Raw genomic sequence first — 15,166 nt, 5'->3', positions numbered from 1 at the left:
CTTAACCGACTGCGCCACCCAGGCGCCCCGAAACTTGCATATTTTAATGAACTAATTGGCATTCATGTTCCCAAAATGTGCATCGATTAAAGATGCTACTTGATTTATCACTTCTTGGCCTTTTGGCTAGGATCAAGTATAGTGCCTGCTCTTATCAGTTGAATATCTGCTATGTCCTCTCTCTGAGGACAATATATCACAAGATTTTGGCACCAGGAGATGGAACAGGAACTTGCTCCGTCCACTCCATGCATCAACCTGTGTTCCCAGTACTCCCAGGAATGGTGCACCTTTTTGAGGGCATGAAAATTGTCCAGGGGAAAAAAATCCTACCTGATTAAAGGTGATTTTATTTTATTTTATTTTAATGTTTATTTATTTATTTTGAGAGAGCACGTGAGCTCGGAAGGGGCAGAGAGAGAGAGAGAGAGAGAGACAGAGAGAGAGAGAGAGAGAAAATCCTAAGCATACTCTGCACTGTCAGTGCAGAGCCAGAGGTGGGGCTTGATCTCACAGAATCGTGAGATCGTGACCTGAGCCGAAATAAAGAGTTGGATGCTTAACTGACTGCGCTGAGGCCATGGTTTTGATTCCCCACCCCTTATAGCCCATCTCACGTTCCCATATATAAGCTGTTGTTTTTTTTTTTTTTAAGAATGACTAGTAGACAATGGACAGCTCAGTATAATCCATTACTGTTACTTTACTGAAATCATTGGTAGGTGACCAGTTTTTACATATCACTGAATAAAGTGATCATACTGATAAGCATAATAGGTTGAGATTAGGGTAAGAACAATCGAGATGTAGGGGTAGCCATTTTAGAGGTTAGTCTCCAGTGCTATAGCGGGACATATATTAACTGACTTGGAATAGTTGATCACTGAGTTTTCACTCATTTACATCACTTTATTAGCTAATGGTCCTAGGTTGTCATCTTTAGGTATTTTTTGCATCAAGACTTGTTTCGTCACAGATACGGGATGGTAGTTTGATTTGGGGTATTAAAGCTAGAATGTCAGGCAAAAGACATCTGATGGAAAATGCATCAGTAATGTGAACATCACCATATCTTTGAGATTCCTGGAAAGTGAGGAGTTACTTTGTGATACCTACCTAATGTGTAATGAACCACACGGGAATAAACAAATGCAGCACATGGAACTCTTCCTAGAAAAATAGGGATTGTTCAGAGGAACAAGTTCTGGACTATGATTTGTCTTCTTACAGAGGTGGGAATAGGTCAGACTTAATTGTCTGATGACATGAGAACAGCATTTCATGGTCAGTTATTGTTAACCTAAAAGAGTTAGCCAGGGGATTTATATTAGGGTATAGGCTCACAGGCTGTATCAAAGAGACCCAGAATTCAATGGCTTAGAAAATATAAAAGCATTTTTTGTTTCTCTGTTTTCATTGTTTATTTTGGTCTCACCTAGCAGAAGTGGTCATTCGGTCCTGGTAATGTCATCTCTGGGTCCAAGATAGATGTTCTGGTTCTTTCAAGGGGAAGGGAAAGGATATCAGAATTCTTAGTAATGCATACTACAGCTGGCCAGATTAGTCATTTGATGATCGATTTAGCTGCAAGTGGGGGCTGGAAAACGTCGTCTTTAGCAGTGTAGTGGTGTGCCCAGTGCAAACCATGACTGTAGGAAAAGAGGATAATGGGCACTAAAGAATAGCTAGCAGTCTGACGAAGGCTTTGTAGTGCTAAGGTGGTGATGGTGACCATTTACATTTATTCGTAAGATTTTAAAAATTTTTATTATTTTAGTTGACATAGTGTTACTAGTTTCAAGTATAATATAACAATTCTACAATTATGTACATTATTCTGTGCTCATCACAATTAAGTCACCCTCTGTCATCATAAAATGTTCCTACATTATTAACTTTTTCTTCTTTAGCATTTATTCATTTTTTAAGAGACAGGGAGAGATAGAGTGTGAGCAGGGGAGGGGCAGAGAGAGAGAGGGAGACACAGAATCAGAGGCAGGCTCCAGGCTCTGAGCTGTCAGCCCAGAGCTCAAACCCACAAACCGCGAGATCATGACATAAGCTGAAGTCGGACACTTAAACCGACGGAGCCACTCAGGCACCCCAAATGTTACATTATTGACTATATTCCCTACACTGTGGTTTTTTGTTTGTTTGTTTTGTTTTGCTTTGTTTTGTTTTATCTCTGTGACTTACTCATTTTATAGCCAGAAGTTTGTACCTCTTAATTTCTTTCACTTATTTTGCCCATCAACTCACCTGCCTCCCTGCTGGCAACCACCGGTTTGTCCCCTGTATTTGAGTCTATTTCTGTTTGTTTGTTTATTGTTTTGACATTCAGAGTCCACATATATGTGAAATCCTATGGTATTTGTCTTTCTCTGTCTTATTTTACATACCCTCTAGATCCATCCATGTTGTTGTGAATGGCAAGATGCCTTTCATTTTTATGGTTGACTATTCCGTGTGTGTGTGTATACCACATCTCTGTCCATCTATCAGTAGACACTGGGAATTGCTTCCGTATATTGGCTGCTGTAACTAATGCTGCAGTAAATGTGGGGGCGCATATGTCTTTCTGAATTCATGTTTTCATTTTCTTCAGGTAATTATCTAGTACTAGAATTACTGGATCATGTGGTATTTCTATTTTCAATTGTTTGAGGAATCTCCATACTGTTTTCCATAGCAATTGTATTGATTTACATTCCCACCAACAGTGCAAAAGATTTCTCTTTTCTTTACATCCTTATATATTATTTCTTGTCTTTGACACTAGCCATTCTCACTGTTGTGTGAGGTGAGATCTTACTGTGGTTTTATTTTGCATTTCCCTGATGATTAGTGATATTGAGCATCTTTTTGTGGGTCTGTTGGCCATCTGTATGTCATCTTTGAAAGAATGTCTTCAGGTCCTCTGCTCACTTTTTAATTGTATTCTTTGGGGGTTTTTTTGGTGCTGAGTTGTAGAAGTTCTGTATGTATTTCAGATATTAACACCTTACAGATAGATATATCATTTGCAAAATCTTACATCAGTAGGTTTGCCTTTTCATTTTGCTGATGGTTTCCTTCACTGTGCATAAGCTTTTTATTTTGGTTTAGTTCCAATAGTTTATTTTTGCTTTTTTTTCCCTTTACTGCAGAGACGTATCCATAAATATGTTGCTAAGGCTGATGCAAAGAGATGACTGCCTGTGTTTTCTTTTAGGAATTTTATGGCTTCAGGTCTCATATTTAGGTCTTTAATCCATTTTGAATTTATTTTTGTGTTTGATATGAGAAAGTGTACCAGTTTTACTCTTTGGCATGTAACTGTCCAGTTTTCCAGAACCATTTATTGAAGAGACCATCTTTTCCCCACTCCCCATTGCATATTCTTGCCTCCTTTTTTATTAATTAAGTGAACATAAAAGCATGGTTTTATTTCCAACCACTGTATCCTTTTCCATTGATCTTTTTTTGTGCCAGTACCATATTCTTCCAGGTTACTATAGCTTTCTAGTGTATCTTGAAATCTGGAATCGTGATACCTCCAGCTTTCTTCTTCTTTTCCAAGATTGCTTTGGTATTTGGGGTCTTTGTGATTTCATACACATTTTAGTATTATCTGTACAAATTCTGCGAAAAGCACGGCAGTTATTTTGGTAGGGATTGCATTGAATCTGTAAATTTCTTTTGGTAATATGGGAATTTTAACAGTATTCTTCCCATCCGCGAGTATGGCATATCTTTTTATATGTATTGTCTTCAGTTTCTTTCCTCAATGTCTTACAGTTTTCAGAGTATGGGTTTTCCCCTCGGTTGAATTTATTCCTAGGTATTTTATTCTTTTTGGTGTAGTTGTAAATGGGATTATTTTATTATTTTTCCTTCTCTGTATAGAAACACAATAGATTTCTCTGTATTAACTTTGCATTCTGTAACTTTACTGAATTCATTTATTCTAATTTTTTTTTAATCTTTGGGGTTTTCTATATATAGTATCATGTCATCTGCAAAGAGTAACAGTTTTGTTTTCTCCTTACCAATTTGGATCCATTTTATTTCTTGTCTGATTGCTGTGGCTAGTACTTCCAGTACTATGTTGACTAAAAGTGGTGAGAGTGGACATCCTTGTTTTATTCCTGATCTTAGAGGAAAAGCTTTCAGTTTTTTGCTATGGACTATGATATTGGCTATGTGTGCTTCATATATGGCCTTTATTATATTGAGGCATGTTCCTCCTAAACCCACTTTGTTGAGAGTTTTTATCACGAAGAGATGTTACATTTTGTCAGATACTTTTTTCTGCATCTATTGAGATGATCCTATGGTTTTTTTTTTTTTTAAGTTTATTTATTTTGAGAGAGAGAGAGCACACGTGCACACGAGTTGGGGGGAGCAGAGAGAGAGAGAATTCCAAGCAGGCTCTGCACTTCAGCACAGAGCCTGATGTGGAGCTCTAACTCACGAACCATGAGATCATGACCTGAGTTGAAATCAAGAGTTGGATGCTTAACCATCTGAGCCACCCAGCTGCCCAGTCCTGTGGTTTTCATCCTTCCTCTTGTTAATGCGATGTATCACGTTAGTATGTGAATGTTGAACCATCCTTGCATCCCTGAAATAAATTCCATTTGGTAGTGGTGAATGATCCTTTTCATGTATTGTTGAATTTGGTTTGCTAATGTTTTGAGGATTTTTGCACCTGTCTTTGTGTCAGGGATATGGGCCTGCAGTTTTCTTTTTCTGTAGTGTCATTGTCTGCTTTTGGTATAAGGCTAATGATGGCTTGTTAGAATGCCTTTGGAAGTTTTTCTTCCTATTTTATTTTTTGAAATCGTTTGAGAATAGGTATTAACTCTTCTTTAAATGTTTGGTAGAATTCATCTTTGAAGCCATCTGGCCCTGGACTTGTGTTTGTTGGGAGTTTTTTGATTATTGATTTAATTTCACTACTAGTAACTGGTCTGTTCAAATTTTCTATTTCTTATTAAGTGTTGGGAGATTGTATGTTTCTAGGAATTGATGCATTTCTTTTATGTTTTCCAGTTTGCGTATCATTTTTTTGTAGTGTTCTCTTAGAATCCTTTTTATTTCTGTGGTGTCAGTTATTTCTGCTCTTTTATTTCTGATTTTATTAGAGTTTTGATGAATCTGTATAAAGGTTTATTAATTTTGTTTATTCAATTATTGATCTTTACTGTTTTTTTTTAGTCTCAATTTATTTCTGCTCTAATATTTTTATTTACTTCCCTCTAACTTTAAGCTTTGTTCTTTTTCCTTGTTTCTTTAGTTATAAGGTCAGATTATGTGAGATTTTTCTGGTTTCTTGAGGTATACCTATATCACTGCAAACTTCTGTCTTAGAACTGCATTTGCTTTGTCCCCAAATTTTGGACTGTTGCATTTCCATTTTCATTTGTCTCCGGGTATTTTTTTATTTCCTTTTTTATTTCATCATTGACCCATTGACTGATTAGTAGCATGTTGTTTCGCCACCATGTATTTGTGTTTTTTCTTGTTTCTGTTTTTTAAATAATTGCTTTCTAGTTTCATATTGTTGTGGTTGGAAAAGATAATTGATATGATTTCAGTGTTTTTAAACTTAGTGAGGCTTGTTTTGTGGCCTGACACGTGATCCGCTTTGGAGAATATGCCATGTGCACTAGAAAAGAATGTGTGTTTTGCTCATTTTGGATGGAATGTTCTGTATCTGTTAGGTCCATTTGGTCTAATGTGTATTTCAAAGCCACTGTTTCCTTGTTGATTTTCTGTCTGGATATTTTATCAGTTGACGTAATTGAGGTGTTTAAGTCCACTGCTATTATTGTATATTAGTATTGTATTGTCATTTTATGTCTGTTAATATTTGCTTTATGTATTTAGGTGCTTCTATGTTGGCTGGATAGATATTTACAATTGTTATATCCTGTTGCTGGCTTGATCCCTTTATCATTATGTAATACCCTTATTTATCTCTTATTAGAATCTTTGTTTTAAAGTCTGTTTTGTTTGACATAGGTGTTTCTGCTTGGCTTTTTAATTTTTTGCTTCTGTTTGCACAGAATATCTTTTTCCATCCCTTCATTTTCAGTCTCTGTGTATATTTAGGTCTGAAACAAGTCTTTTGTAGACAGCCTAGAGACAGGTCTTGGTTTTTATTCATTTAGTCACCTGTCTTTTGAATGGAGCATTTATTTAAACTTAAAAGCAGTTATTGATAGGTACATAATTATTGCCATTTTGTTAATTGCTTTCTGGTTATTTTTGTAGTTCTTCTCTGTTCTTTTCTTTTTTCCTTGCTCTCTTCCTTTGTGGTTTGGCGGTTTTCTTTAGTGTTATGCTTGGGTTCTTTTCTCTTTTTGTGTATGTGTATCTGTTATAGGTTTTATTTGTGGTTACCATGGCATTCATTTATAACATCCACTTGTGTATAGCAGTCTATGTTAAGTTGGTGGTCACTTAAGTTCGAACACGTTCTTTTTTTTTTTTTTTTAAGAGAGAGCATGACCCTAAGTAAGTACAAAAAGATTGAGATCATACCGTGCATATTTTCAGACCACAAAGCTATGAAACTTGAAATCAACCACAAGAAAAAATTTGGAAAGGTAACAAATACTTGGAGACTGAAGAACATCCTACTAAAGAATGAATGGGCTAACCAAGAAGTTAAAGAGGAAATTAAAAAGTATATGGAAGTCAATGAAAATGTTAACACCACAACCCAAAACCTCTGGGACGCAGCAAAGGTGGTCATAGGGAAGTATATAGCAAACCAGGCCTTCCTAAAGAAGGAAGAAAGATCTCAGATACCCAACCTAAACTTATGCCTTAAGGAGCTGGAAAAAGAACAGCAAATAAAACCCAAAACCAGCAGAAGACAAATAATAAAGATTAGAACAGAAATTAATGCTATCGAAACCAAAAAAACCAGTAGAACAGATGAATGAAACCAGAAAGAAAGAAAGAACCAGAAAGAAACCAGAATTCTTTGAAAGAATTAACAAAATTGATAAACCACTAGCCAGTTTGATCAAGAAGAAAAAGGGAAGGACCCAAATAAGTAAAATCAAGAATGAAAGAGGAGAGATCACAACCAAAACAACAGAAATAAAAACAATAATAGGAGAATATTATGAGCAATTTTTTGCCAATAAAATAGGCAATCTGGAAGAAATGGACAAATTCCTAGAAACATATACATTACCAAAACTGAAACAGGAAGAAATAGAAAATTTGAACAGACCCAAAACCAGTAAGGAAATCGAATTAGTAATCAAAATCTCCCCAAAAACAAGAGTCCAGGACCAGAAGGCTTTCCAGGGGAATTCTACCAAACATTTAAGGAAGAGTTAATACCTATTCCCTTGAAACTGTTCCAAAAATTAGAAACAGAAAGAAAACTCCCAAATTCTTTCTATGAAGCCAGCATTACCTTGATTCCAAAGCCAGACAGAGACCCCACTAAAAAGGAGAACTACAGACCAATTTCCCTGATGAACATGGATGCAAAAATCCTCAACAAGATATTAGCCAACCGGCTCCAACAATATATTAAAAAAGTTTTTCACCACAACCAAGCAGGATTTATACCTGGGATCTAGGGCTGGTTCAATATCCGCAAAACAATTAACGTGATTCATCACATCAATAAAAGAAAGGAAAAGAACGATATGATCCTCTCAATAGATGCAGAGAAAGCATTTGACAAAATACACCATCCTTTCTTGATAAAAACCCTCAAGAAAGTAGGGATAGAAGGAGCATATCTTGAGATCATAAAAGCCATATATGAACTACCCAACACTAATATCATCCTCAATGGGGAAGAACTGACAGCTTTCCCCTGAAGGTCAGGAACAAGACAGGGATGTCCCCTCTTGCCACTGTTATTCAACATAGTATTGGAAGTCTTAGCCTCTGCAGTCAGACAACACAAAGAAATAAAAGGCATCCAAATCGGCCAGAGGAGGTCAAACTTTCACTCTTCGCAGATGATATGATACTCTATATGGAAAACCCAAAAGATTCCACCAAAAAACTGCTAGAATTGATTCATGAATTCAGCAAAGTTGCAGGATATAAAATCAACACACAGAAATCGGTTGCATTCCTATACACCAACAATGAAGTGACAGAAAGAGAAATCAAGGAATTGATCCCATTTACCATTGCACAAGAAACCATAAAATACCTAGGAATAAATCTAACCAAAGAGGTGAAAAATCTACACACTGAAAACTGAAATCTATACACGGAAATCTATACACTGAAAGCTTGTGAAAAAAATAGAAGAAGACACAAAGAAATGGAAAAAGATTCCATGCTCCTGGGTAGGAAGAACAAATATTGTTAAAATGTCGATACTACCCAAAGCAATCTACATATTCAGTGCAATCCCTCTCAGAGTAACACCAGCATTCTTCACAGAGCTAGAACACATAATCCTAAAATTTGTATGGAACCAGAAAAGACCCCGAATAGCCAAAGCAATCTTGAAAACCAAAACCAAAACAGGAGGCATCACAATTGTGGACTTCAAACTATACTACAAAGCTGTAATTACCAAGACAGTATGGTACTGGCCCAAGAACAGACACTCAGATCAATGGAACAGAATAGAGAACCCAGAAATGGACCCACAAACGTATGGTCAACTAAACTTTGACAAAGCAGGAAAGAATATCCAATGGAATAAAGACAGTCTCTTCAGCAAGTGGTGCTGGGAAAACTGGACAGCAACTTGCAGAAGAATGAACCTGGACCACTTTCTTACACCATACACAAAAAATAAACTCAAAATGGATGAAAGACCTCAGTGTAAGACAGGAAGCCATCAAAATCCTCGAGGAGAAAGCAGGCAACAACCTCTTTGATCTTGGCCGCAGCAACTTCTTATTCAACACGTCTCTGGAGGCAAGGGAAACAAAAGCAAAGTGAAGTACTGGGACCTCATCAAAATAAAAAGCTTCTGCACAGCGAAGGAGACAATCAGCAAAACTTAATGGCAACCAACAGAATGGGAGAAGATGTTTGCAAATGACATGTCAATAAAGGGTTAGTATCCAAAATCTAGAAAGAACTTATCAAACTCAGCAAGCAAAAAACAAATAACCCAGTGAAGAAATGGGCAAAAGTCATGGATAAATACTTCTCCAAAGAAGACATCCAGATGGCCAACAGACACATGAAAAAATGCTCAGCATCACTCATCATCAAGGAAGTACAAATCAAAACCACAATGAGATATCACTTTACACCTGTCAGAATGGCTAACATTAACAACTCAGGCAACAATAGACGTTGGCAAGGATGCGGAGAAAGAGGATCTCTTTTGCATTGTTGGTGGCAATGCAAGCTGGTGCAGCCACTCTGGAAAACAGTATGGAGGTTCCTCAAAAAACTAAAAATAGAACTACCCTACGACCCAGCAATTGCACTAGTAGGCATTTATCCACGTGATACAGGTGTGCTGTTTCAAAGGCACACATGCACCCCCATGTTTATAGCAGCACAATCAACAATAGCCAAAGTATGGAAAGAGCCCCAATGTCCATCGGTGGATGAATGGATAAAGAAGATATGGTATATATATGTACAATGGTGTATTACTTGGCAATCAAAAAGAATGAAATCTTGCCATTTGCAACTACGTGCATGGAACTGGAGGGTATTATGCTAAATGAAATTAGTCAGAAAAAGACAAAAACCATATGACTTCACTCATATGAGGACTTTAAGAAACAAAACAGATGAACATAACGGAAGCCAAAATAATATAAAAACAGGGAGGGGGACAAAACAGAAGAGACTCATAAAGATGGAGAACAAACTCAGGGTTACTGGAGGGGTTGTGAGAAGGGGGAGAGGCTGAATGGGTAAGGGGCATTAAGGGATCTACTCCTGAAATCATTGTTTCACTATTTGCTAACTAATTTGGATGTAAATTTTAAAAAATAAAAAATAAAATTAAAAAAAAAAGAGCATGAGTTGGGGGGGGGGGGCGGCGGTGGTGGTGGAGGGGATAGATGATAGACTCCATGCTTAGTGTGAAGCCAGATTCAGGGCTCGATCCCATATCCCCAGGGATCATGCATGACCTGAGCTGAAATCAAGAGTCAGGCATTCAACCAACTGAGCCATCCAGGCGTCCCTTGAACACATTCTAAAAGCATAAATTTTGACTCCCCTTTCATTTTATGTATATGATATCATATTTATGTCTTTTTATTTTGTATATTCCTTGACTGATTTTGGTAGATGTGATTTCCCAACATTAATGTTTTAGCCTCCATACTAGCTTTATAAGTGATTAATTTACTATGGTCACTCTATGTTTGCTTTTACCAGTGAAGTTTTTTTCCTTTTATATTTTTCTTCTAGTTACAGGCTTTTCTTACCTCTTAAGGAATTCCTTTTAACAGTTCTTATAAGGCTGGTTTAGTGGTGATAAACTCTTTTAACTTTTGCTTGTCCAGGAAACTCTTTATCTCTCCTTCATTTCTGCTTCAAGATAACTTTGCTGGGTAGAGTATTTTGGGTTGTAGGTTTTTCCTTTCAGCACTTTGAAGGCATCCTTCTGGGCTGCAGAGTTTCTCTTGAAAAATCAACTGATATCGCCTGATTGTCAGAGCTCCCATTTTTAGGCTCTGCTGATTTTCAAAGCCAGATATCGTGAAGACTCATGTTCCCAGTAAGTGCCCAGGACTGAGGTTGCCTGCTGTGGGTTCTGATCCACTCACTCCTCTATGTTTGTGATGTCCCTTCCTTTTGTGGTTTTTCACACGAGGAGTTTGGTTATTGACCTTGTCTCCACCCCTCTTACCCTTTCTGAGATGGCCTTCTCTCTGTGACTAGCTGCGGAAGGTCTCTTCTCCCAGTCTTCAGATTTTCCTAATCGGTTGCAGTAGATACGGTTGTTGGTTTAGTGTCTGTGGTATAAGGTGAGCTCAAGATCTTCCTATTCTGCCATTTAACAACCCCCCCCCCCGCGCCCCGTGTTTTCTGAGTTCCTTTTAGTTAATAAAATTTTTCTTTTCTTTTTAAGTTGAAAGAGTTCGAAGTCCTCTGAGCGGATGAGTGAGGTGTGTAGTTTAAGGTGGCAAGAAGTTGATTCAGTGGCTTCTTAACCATGCACTGATTTCAAGTTGCAGGGTGGTTTTGATTTTTAAACAGTTCTGGGTATGAACTGCTGTTGTAACAAATCATTTCGTCACTTAGTGACCTAACACAGTGATCTTATTATTATTTCTCACAGTTTGAGGGAATGACTGGGACCTCTGAGTGGTTCCCACTTAGAGTATCTGACACAATTAGCAGTCACTGGGTACCTGAGGGAAGCGTCATCTCAAAAGCTTTATCTGTCACGTGCATGTCTGGAGGTTGATGGTGGTTCTCAGATAGGACCTACACGTGGCCTCTCCCATGTGTACCGACTGGGCTTTCTCAGACCAAGTGGCTTAGGTTCTGAGAATGAGTGTCCTAAGAGCCCCAGGCAGAAGCTGTATCAACCTTTTATGACTTAGTCCAGAAGTCATTTAGTATCAGTTCTGCTCTTGTCCACAATAAAAGAAAAGGAACATTAGACCCCACCTCTTGTGGGAGAAGAGTCAATGTCAAATTGAAGGGCATGTGGGATGGAAGGTATTGGCATAGCTATCTTTGGAAAATATAATTTTTTCACAGTTTTAAATAATTTGTATTCCTAGTGCATAAATTTTATGCACAAAAATTGTTAGCTGGACGTGGAATAAATACTGACTTGAAAAATGAAAGAGCACAAAATCAATAATTCTTCCCGTTTACTTCAGGGTGACTTTTACCTGCTCCGTAAATTGAATTAATATGATTAAAATTCTTATGTTGCATACTAAGGTGATTTTATTTTATAATTTTTAATGTTAATTTTTTGAGAGAGAGTGTGTGTGAGTGGATTGTGGCTCAGATACCACAGATACTCACATTTCTTAGATTTTCTTTAATAAGTGTTTCTTCATTTGATGTATGTCCCAGGCATTTTCCAGAGACTTTAAATGGTGGTTTTCGCTTTTGGTTACAGTTTTTACCAGTTACAATTCTTGCACTGGGGAGAAGGTCTGTATCCCCTCATTCCAAATGTTGTCCCAGTCTTATTGTTTCCATCATAAAATTGCTCTTAAATTACACACCACTCCAAACGAATGCAGTTTTAGAAATCACTAAAGGTTGTTCTAAGAATATATGTTGAGAAAAAGCTTTGGATAAATAAAAATTTGGGTACTCCTAAACTGCATACAAGCCTTAAATGTTCATTTCATGGCTTTCTAGTTTTGAACAAGAGAGATTTCTCTTGGACCATGTATCTTTGTGGTCATTTGGTGATCTTAGTCTCATCTAAGACAGGTCTAGAATATTTTTAGGAATGTCTCAATTTTTGTATAATTACCCACTGCTTTCTGTGAAAATGGTAATTATTAAGAACAGTGAGTTCAGTGAGTTGGCATTGTCCCTATCCCTGTCAAGGCCATGGCATTTGCTTCTGCTCTGTACAAGGGTGCCTGGCTGGGGGATATGTTGAGGGGCTGAAGGCCAGCCTGTGCTCTGTTTATCATGGTGCAGAACTATGTTAACCTAGAGATACGCATACCTTAATTCTAGTCCATACAAAGGTATCTTGTGGGCTTGCTTGTCCTGTTTTTTAGGAATTTTCAGTGTCTAGATGGAAGTATCACTTGAACGCTAGTGTGTATGAGACTCTACATCCAAGGGGTGCCTGCGTGGCTCACTCAACTCTTGATTGCAGCTCAGGTCACGATCCCAGGGTCATGGTATCAAGTCCCATGTTGAGCTCTGTGCCGAGCATGGAGCCTGCTTAAGATTCTCTCCTCCCTCTACATCTTTTCCCTGCTCATACGCTCACCTGCTCTCCCTCTCTCAGGAAAAAATATATATGTACATCCAAAAGATACCTAATGCTATGGCAACTCAGAGGAATGGATTACTTCTTCTAGGGACAATAGAAAAAAGAGTTTAGGTTGAGGAGGTGACGTTTGTTAGGGCTTGAAAGGGTAGATAGCATTTTGACAAGTGGAAATGAGTGCTGGGGCATCTCAGGAAAATAGAATTAGCAGAAGCATGGAAATAGCAAAGCTCATGACATTTTTGGGTAACAAAGTGATGTGGGTTTTTTGGTTTGTTTTTTTTTTAACATTGGTGAATGTGGCTGAGTACTGAGAAAGGTAGCTAGGGGAGTACATGGAGTAGTCGAGAAGCTAGAGAAGAGGTCTTTATTTGTTAGTGTAAGGAGTTTATTCAAGAGATTTAGGTAGCCGTGGGAGAGTTTTTGGTTTTCTAAGAGAGACAATTTGGTATAAAAAAAACAGTGTAAGGAACGTGTTAAATCGATGTTGGAGAGCTGGAAAAGCAAAAGGAGATCATCGAAACATCCTGGAGCTAATCATGTGCAGAAAGCAGCTACTACCCCTGTAGCTCTTCTGATCAGTAAGAAAAAGCCAACAGTCTAAGTAGAAAAAGGACAAAACAAGAAAGGTGACCATATAAAGGAAAAATAGAAATGGCCAATGAAAAAACAACAACGATAATAATAACTTCTTTGATGAAGATTTTTAGGAGAATGAGTATAATCGTAATGAAAGTGTAAATTGCTATAATCTTTCTGGAGCATTTTTTCAGTATGTACCAAAAACCTTAAAAATAATTGTTTACTTTGAGAAGATCTTCTGAGACTGTGGGTGAGAATGCAGGTTATAGGTGGAGATGAGTTAAATTGATAAGAGCTCATGTATGACAGTTGTGCAGTCAGAGAAAAGCAGGTGATCTTGTGGTTCTCAGAACATTGCTGTGGTTCCCGTGGGCAGTCAGCTGGCTTCCTGTGAGGGCAGTCAGCAGCAATATCTTGCAGTTATTAAATAGCAGAAATATATAAACAGACCGGTTTCATGATTTTCTCCAGTAACACTAAATAACTCAAGTCAGAGCGGAGAAAATTATTCATGTGATACAAGGAGATACTCTAGAGCATAGCCTTGCTGATGGCCACAAAAGCGAGGAGAGTGAGGAACCTCAGAACCAGTATATTTGACTAGAACCTAACAGGTATTCTTTTGGGGGGCTGTCTGCAGTAGGGATTGCTGAGAGAAGTGTCCGCTCTCAGTATGACTAGAATGAATTCCAGGTCCTCTCTCTGATGAATTGTGGCTTGTGACATTGGGGATACAAAGTCTCATATGATTAGGCCTTAATTTGCACTGTGTCAACAGAATAACCCTCAATTATAATAATTACATTAACCATTTTACATATGTCAGAATTAGTTTTACCAGCTACTTGAAAGGAGAAATTGTTTTTCTTTGTAGTCTAGATGATGATTTTAAATTTCTGATAATTGGTTCTATCTCAGGAGTTTTCTTTTTTTTTATTTAAATATATATATATATATATATATATATATATATATATATATATGGTTTTTTTTTTTTGTTTTTTTTTTTTTGTTTTTTTTTTGTGAGAGAGAGCATGAGCAGGAGAGGGGCAGAGAGAGAGAGGGAGACAGAGGATCGAAGTGGGCTCTGTGCTGAGAGCAGAGAGCCTGACACGGGGCTCGAACTCACAAGCTGTGAGATCACGACCTGAGCCGAAGTCGGACTCTCATCAGACTTAAGTCATCCAGGCACCCCTATGTCAGCAGTTTTCTATTCTACACCTATAGGCACATAACAAGTATGTTTATAATTCTCTTCACAGGAAAACCTCCATTCTTACGAGAATCTTTTGACCGAATTCTTCTTGATGCACCATGCAGTGGAATGGGACAGAGACCAAACATGGCTTGTTCTTGGACTTTGAAAGAAGTGACATCATATCAGCCATTACAGAGAAAACTCTTTACTGTGGTAGGTGATGATTCTTTGATATGAAAAAAAAAGTTGACCTTCGCTACTTTGATGTTTCAAAGACCGAGAAGCAGTGTTCATAGCAGCATTTCTCACAATAACCAAAATAGGGAAACGACCCACTTGTCTATCAACAGGTGAATGGATAAGAAAATGTGTACACGTATAATAGAATATTACTCAGCTTTCCACAGGAAGGAAATTCTGGCACAACATGAATGAACTTTGGGAACTTACGCCAAGTGGTATAAGCCAGACACAGAAAGACAAATACTGTCTGTTTCCATTTC

General features: G+C 37.7%; 1 protein-coding gene and 1 non-coding gene across 3 annotated transcripts in view; both read left to right on the top strand.

The window, feature by feature from the left end:
- NSUN6 (NOP2/Sun RNA methyltransferase 6) overlaps positions 1-15,166 on the top strand; it is a 56,104-nt gene that overhangs the window by 36,043 nt on the left and 4,895 nt on the right. For both annotated transcript variants that reach the window (XM_047865063.1, XM_047865064.1), the window contains exon 9: positions 14,728-14,876. In XM_047865063.1, the coding sequence (XP_047721019.1) occupies positions 14,728-14,876 (149 nt within the window). The remainder of the gene's footprint in view (positions 1-14,727; positions 14,877-15,166) is intronic.
- Positions 107-295, top strand: LOC125171468 (U2 spliceosomal RNA). The gene has a single exon (XR_007154369.1). It is a non-coding gene; the product is annotated as a U2 spliceosomal RNA (small nuclear RNA).

This window comes from Prionailurus viverrinus, chromosome B4 (genome assembly GCF_022837055.1).
Source record: "Prionailurus viverrinus isolate Anna chromosome B4, UM_Priviv_1.0, whole genome shotgun sequence".
In the NCBI taxonomy this organism is placed as follows: domain Eukaryota; kingdom Metazoa; phylum Chordata; class Mammalia; order Carnivora; family Felidae; genus Prionailurus; species Prionailurus viverrinus.
This window is presented reverse-complemented; position numbering and strand designations above follow the sequence as displayed.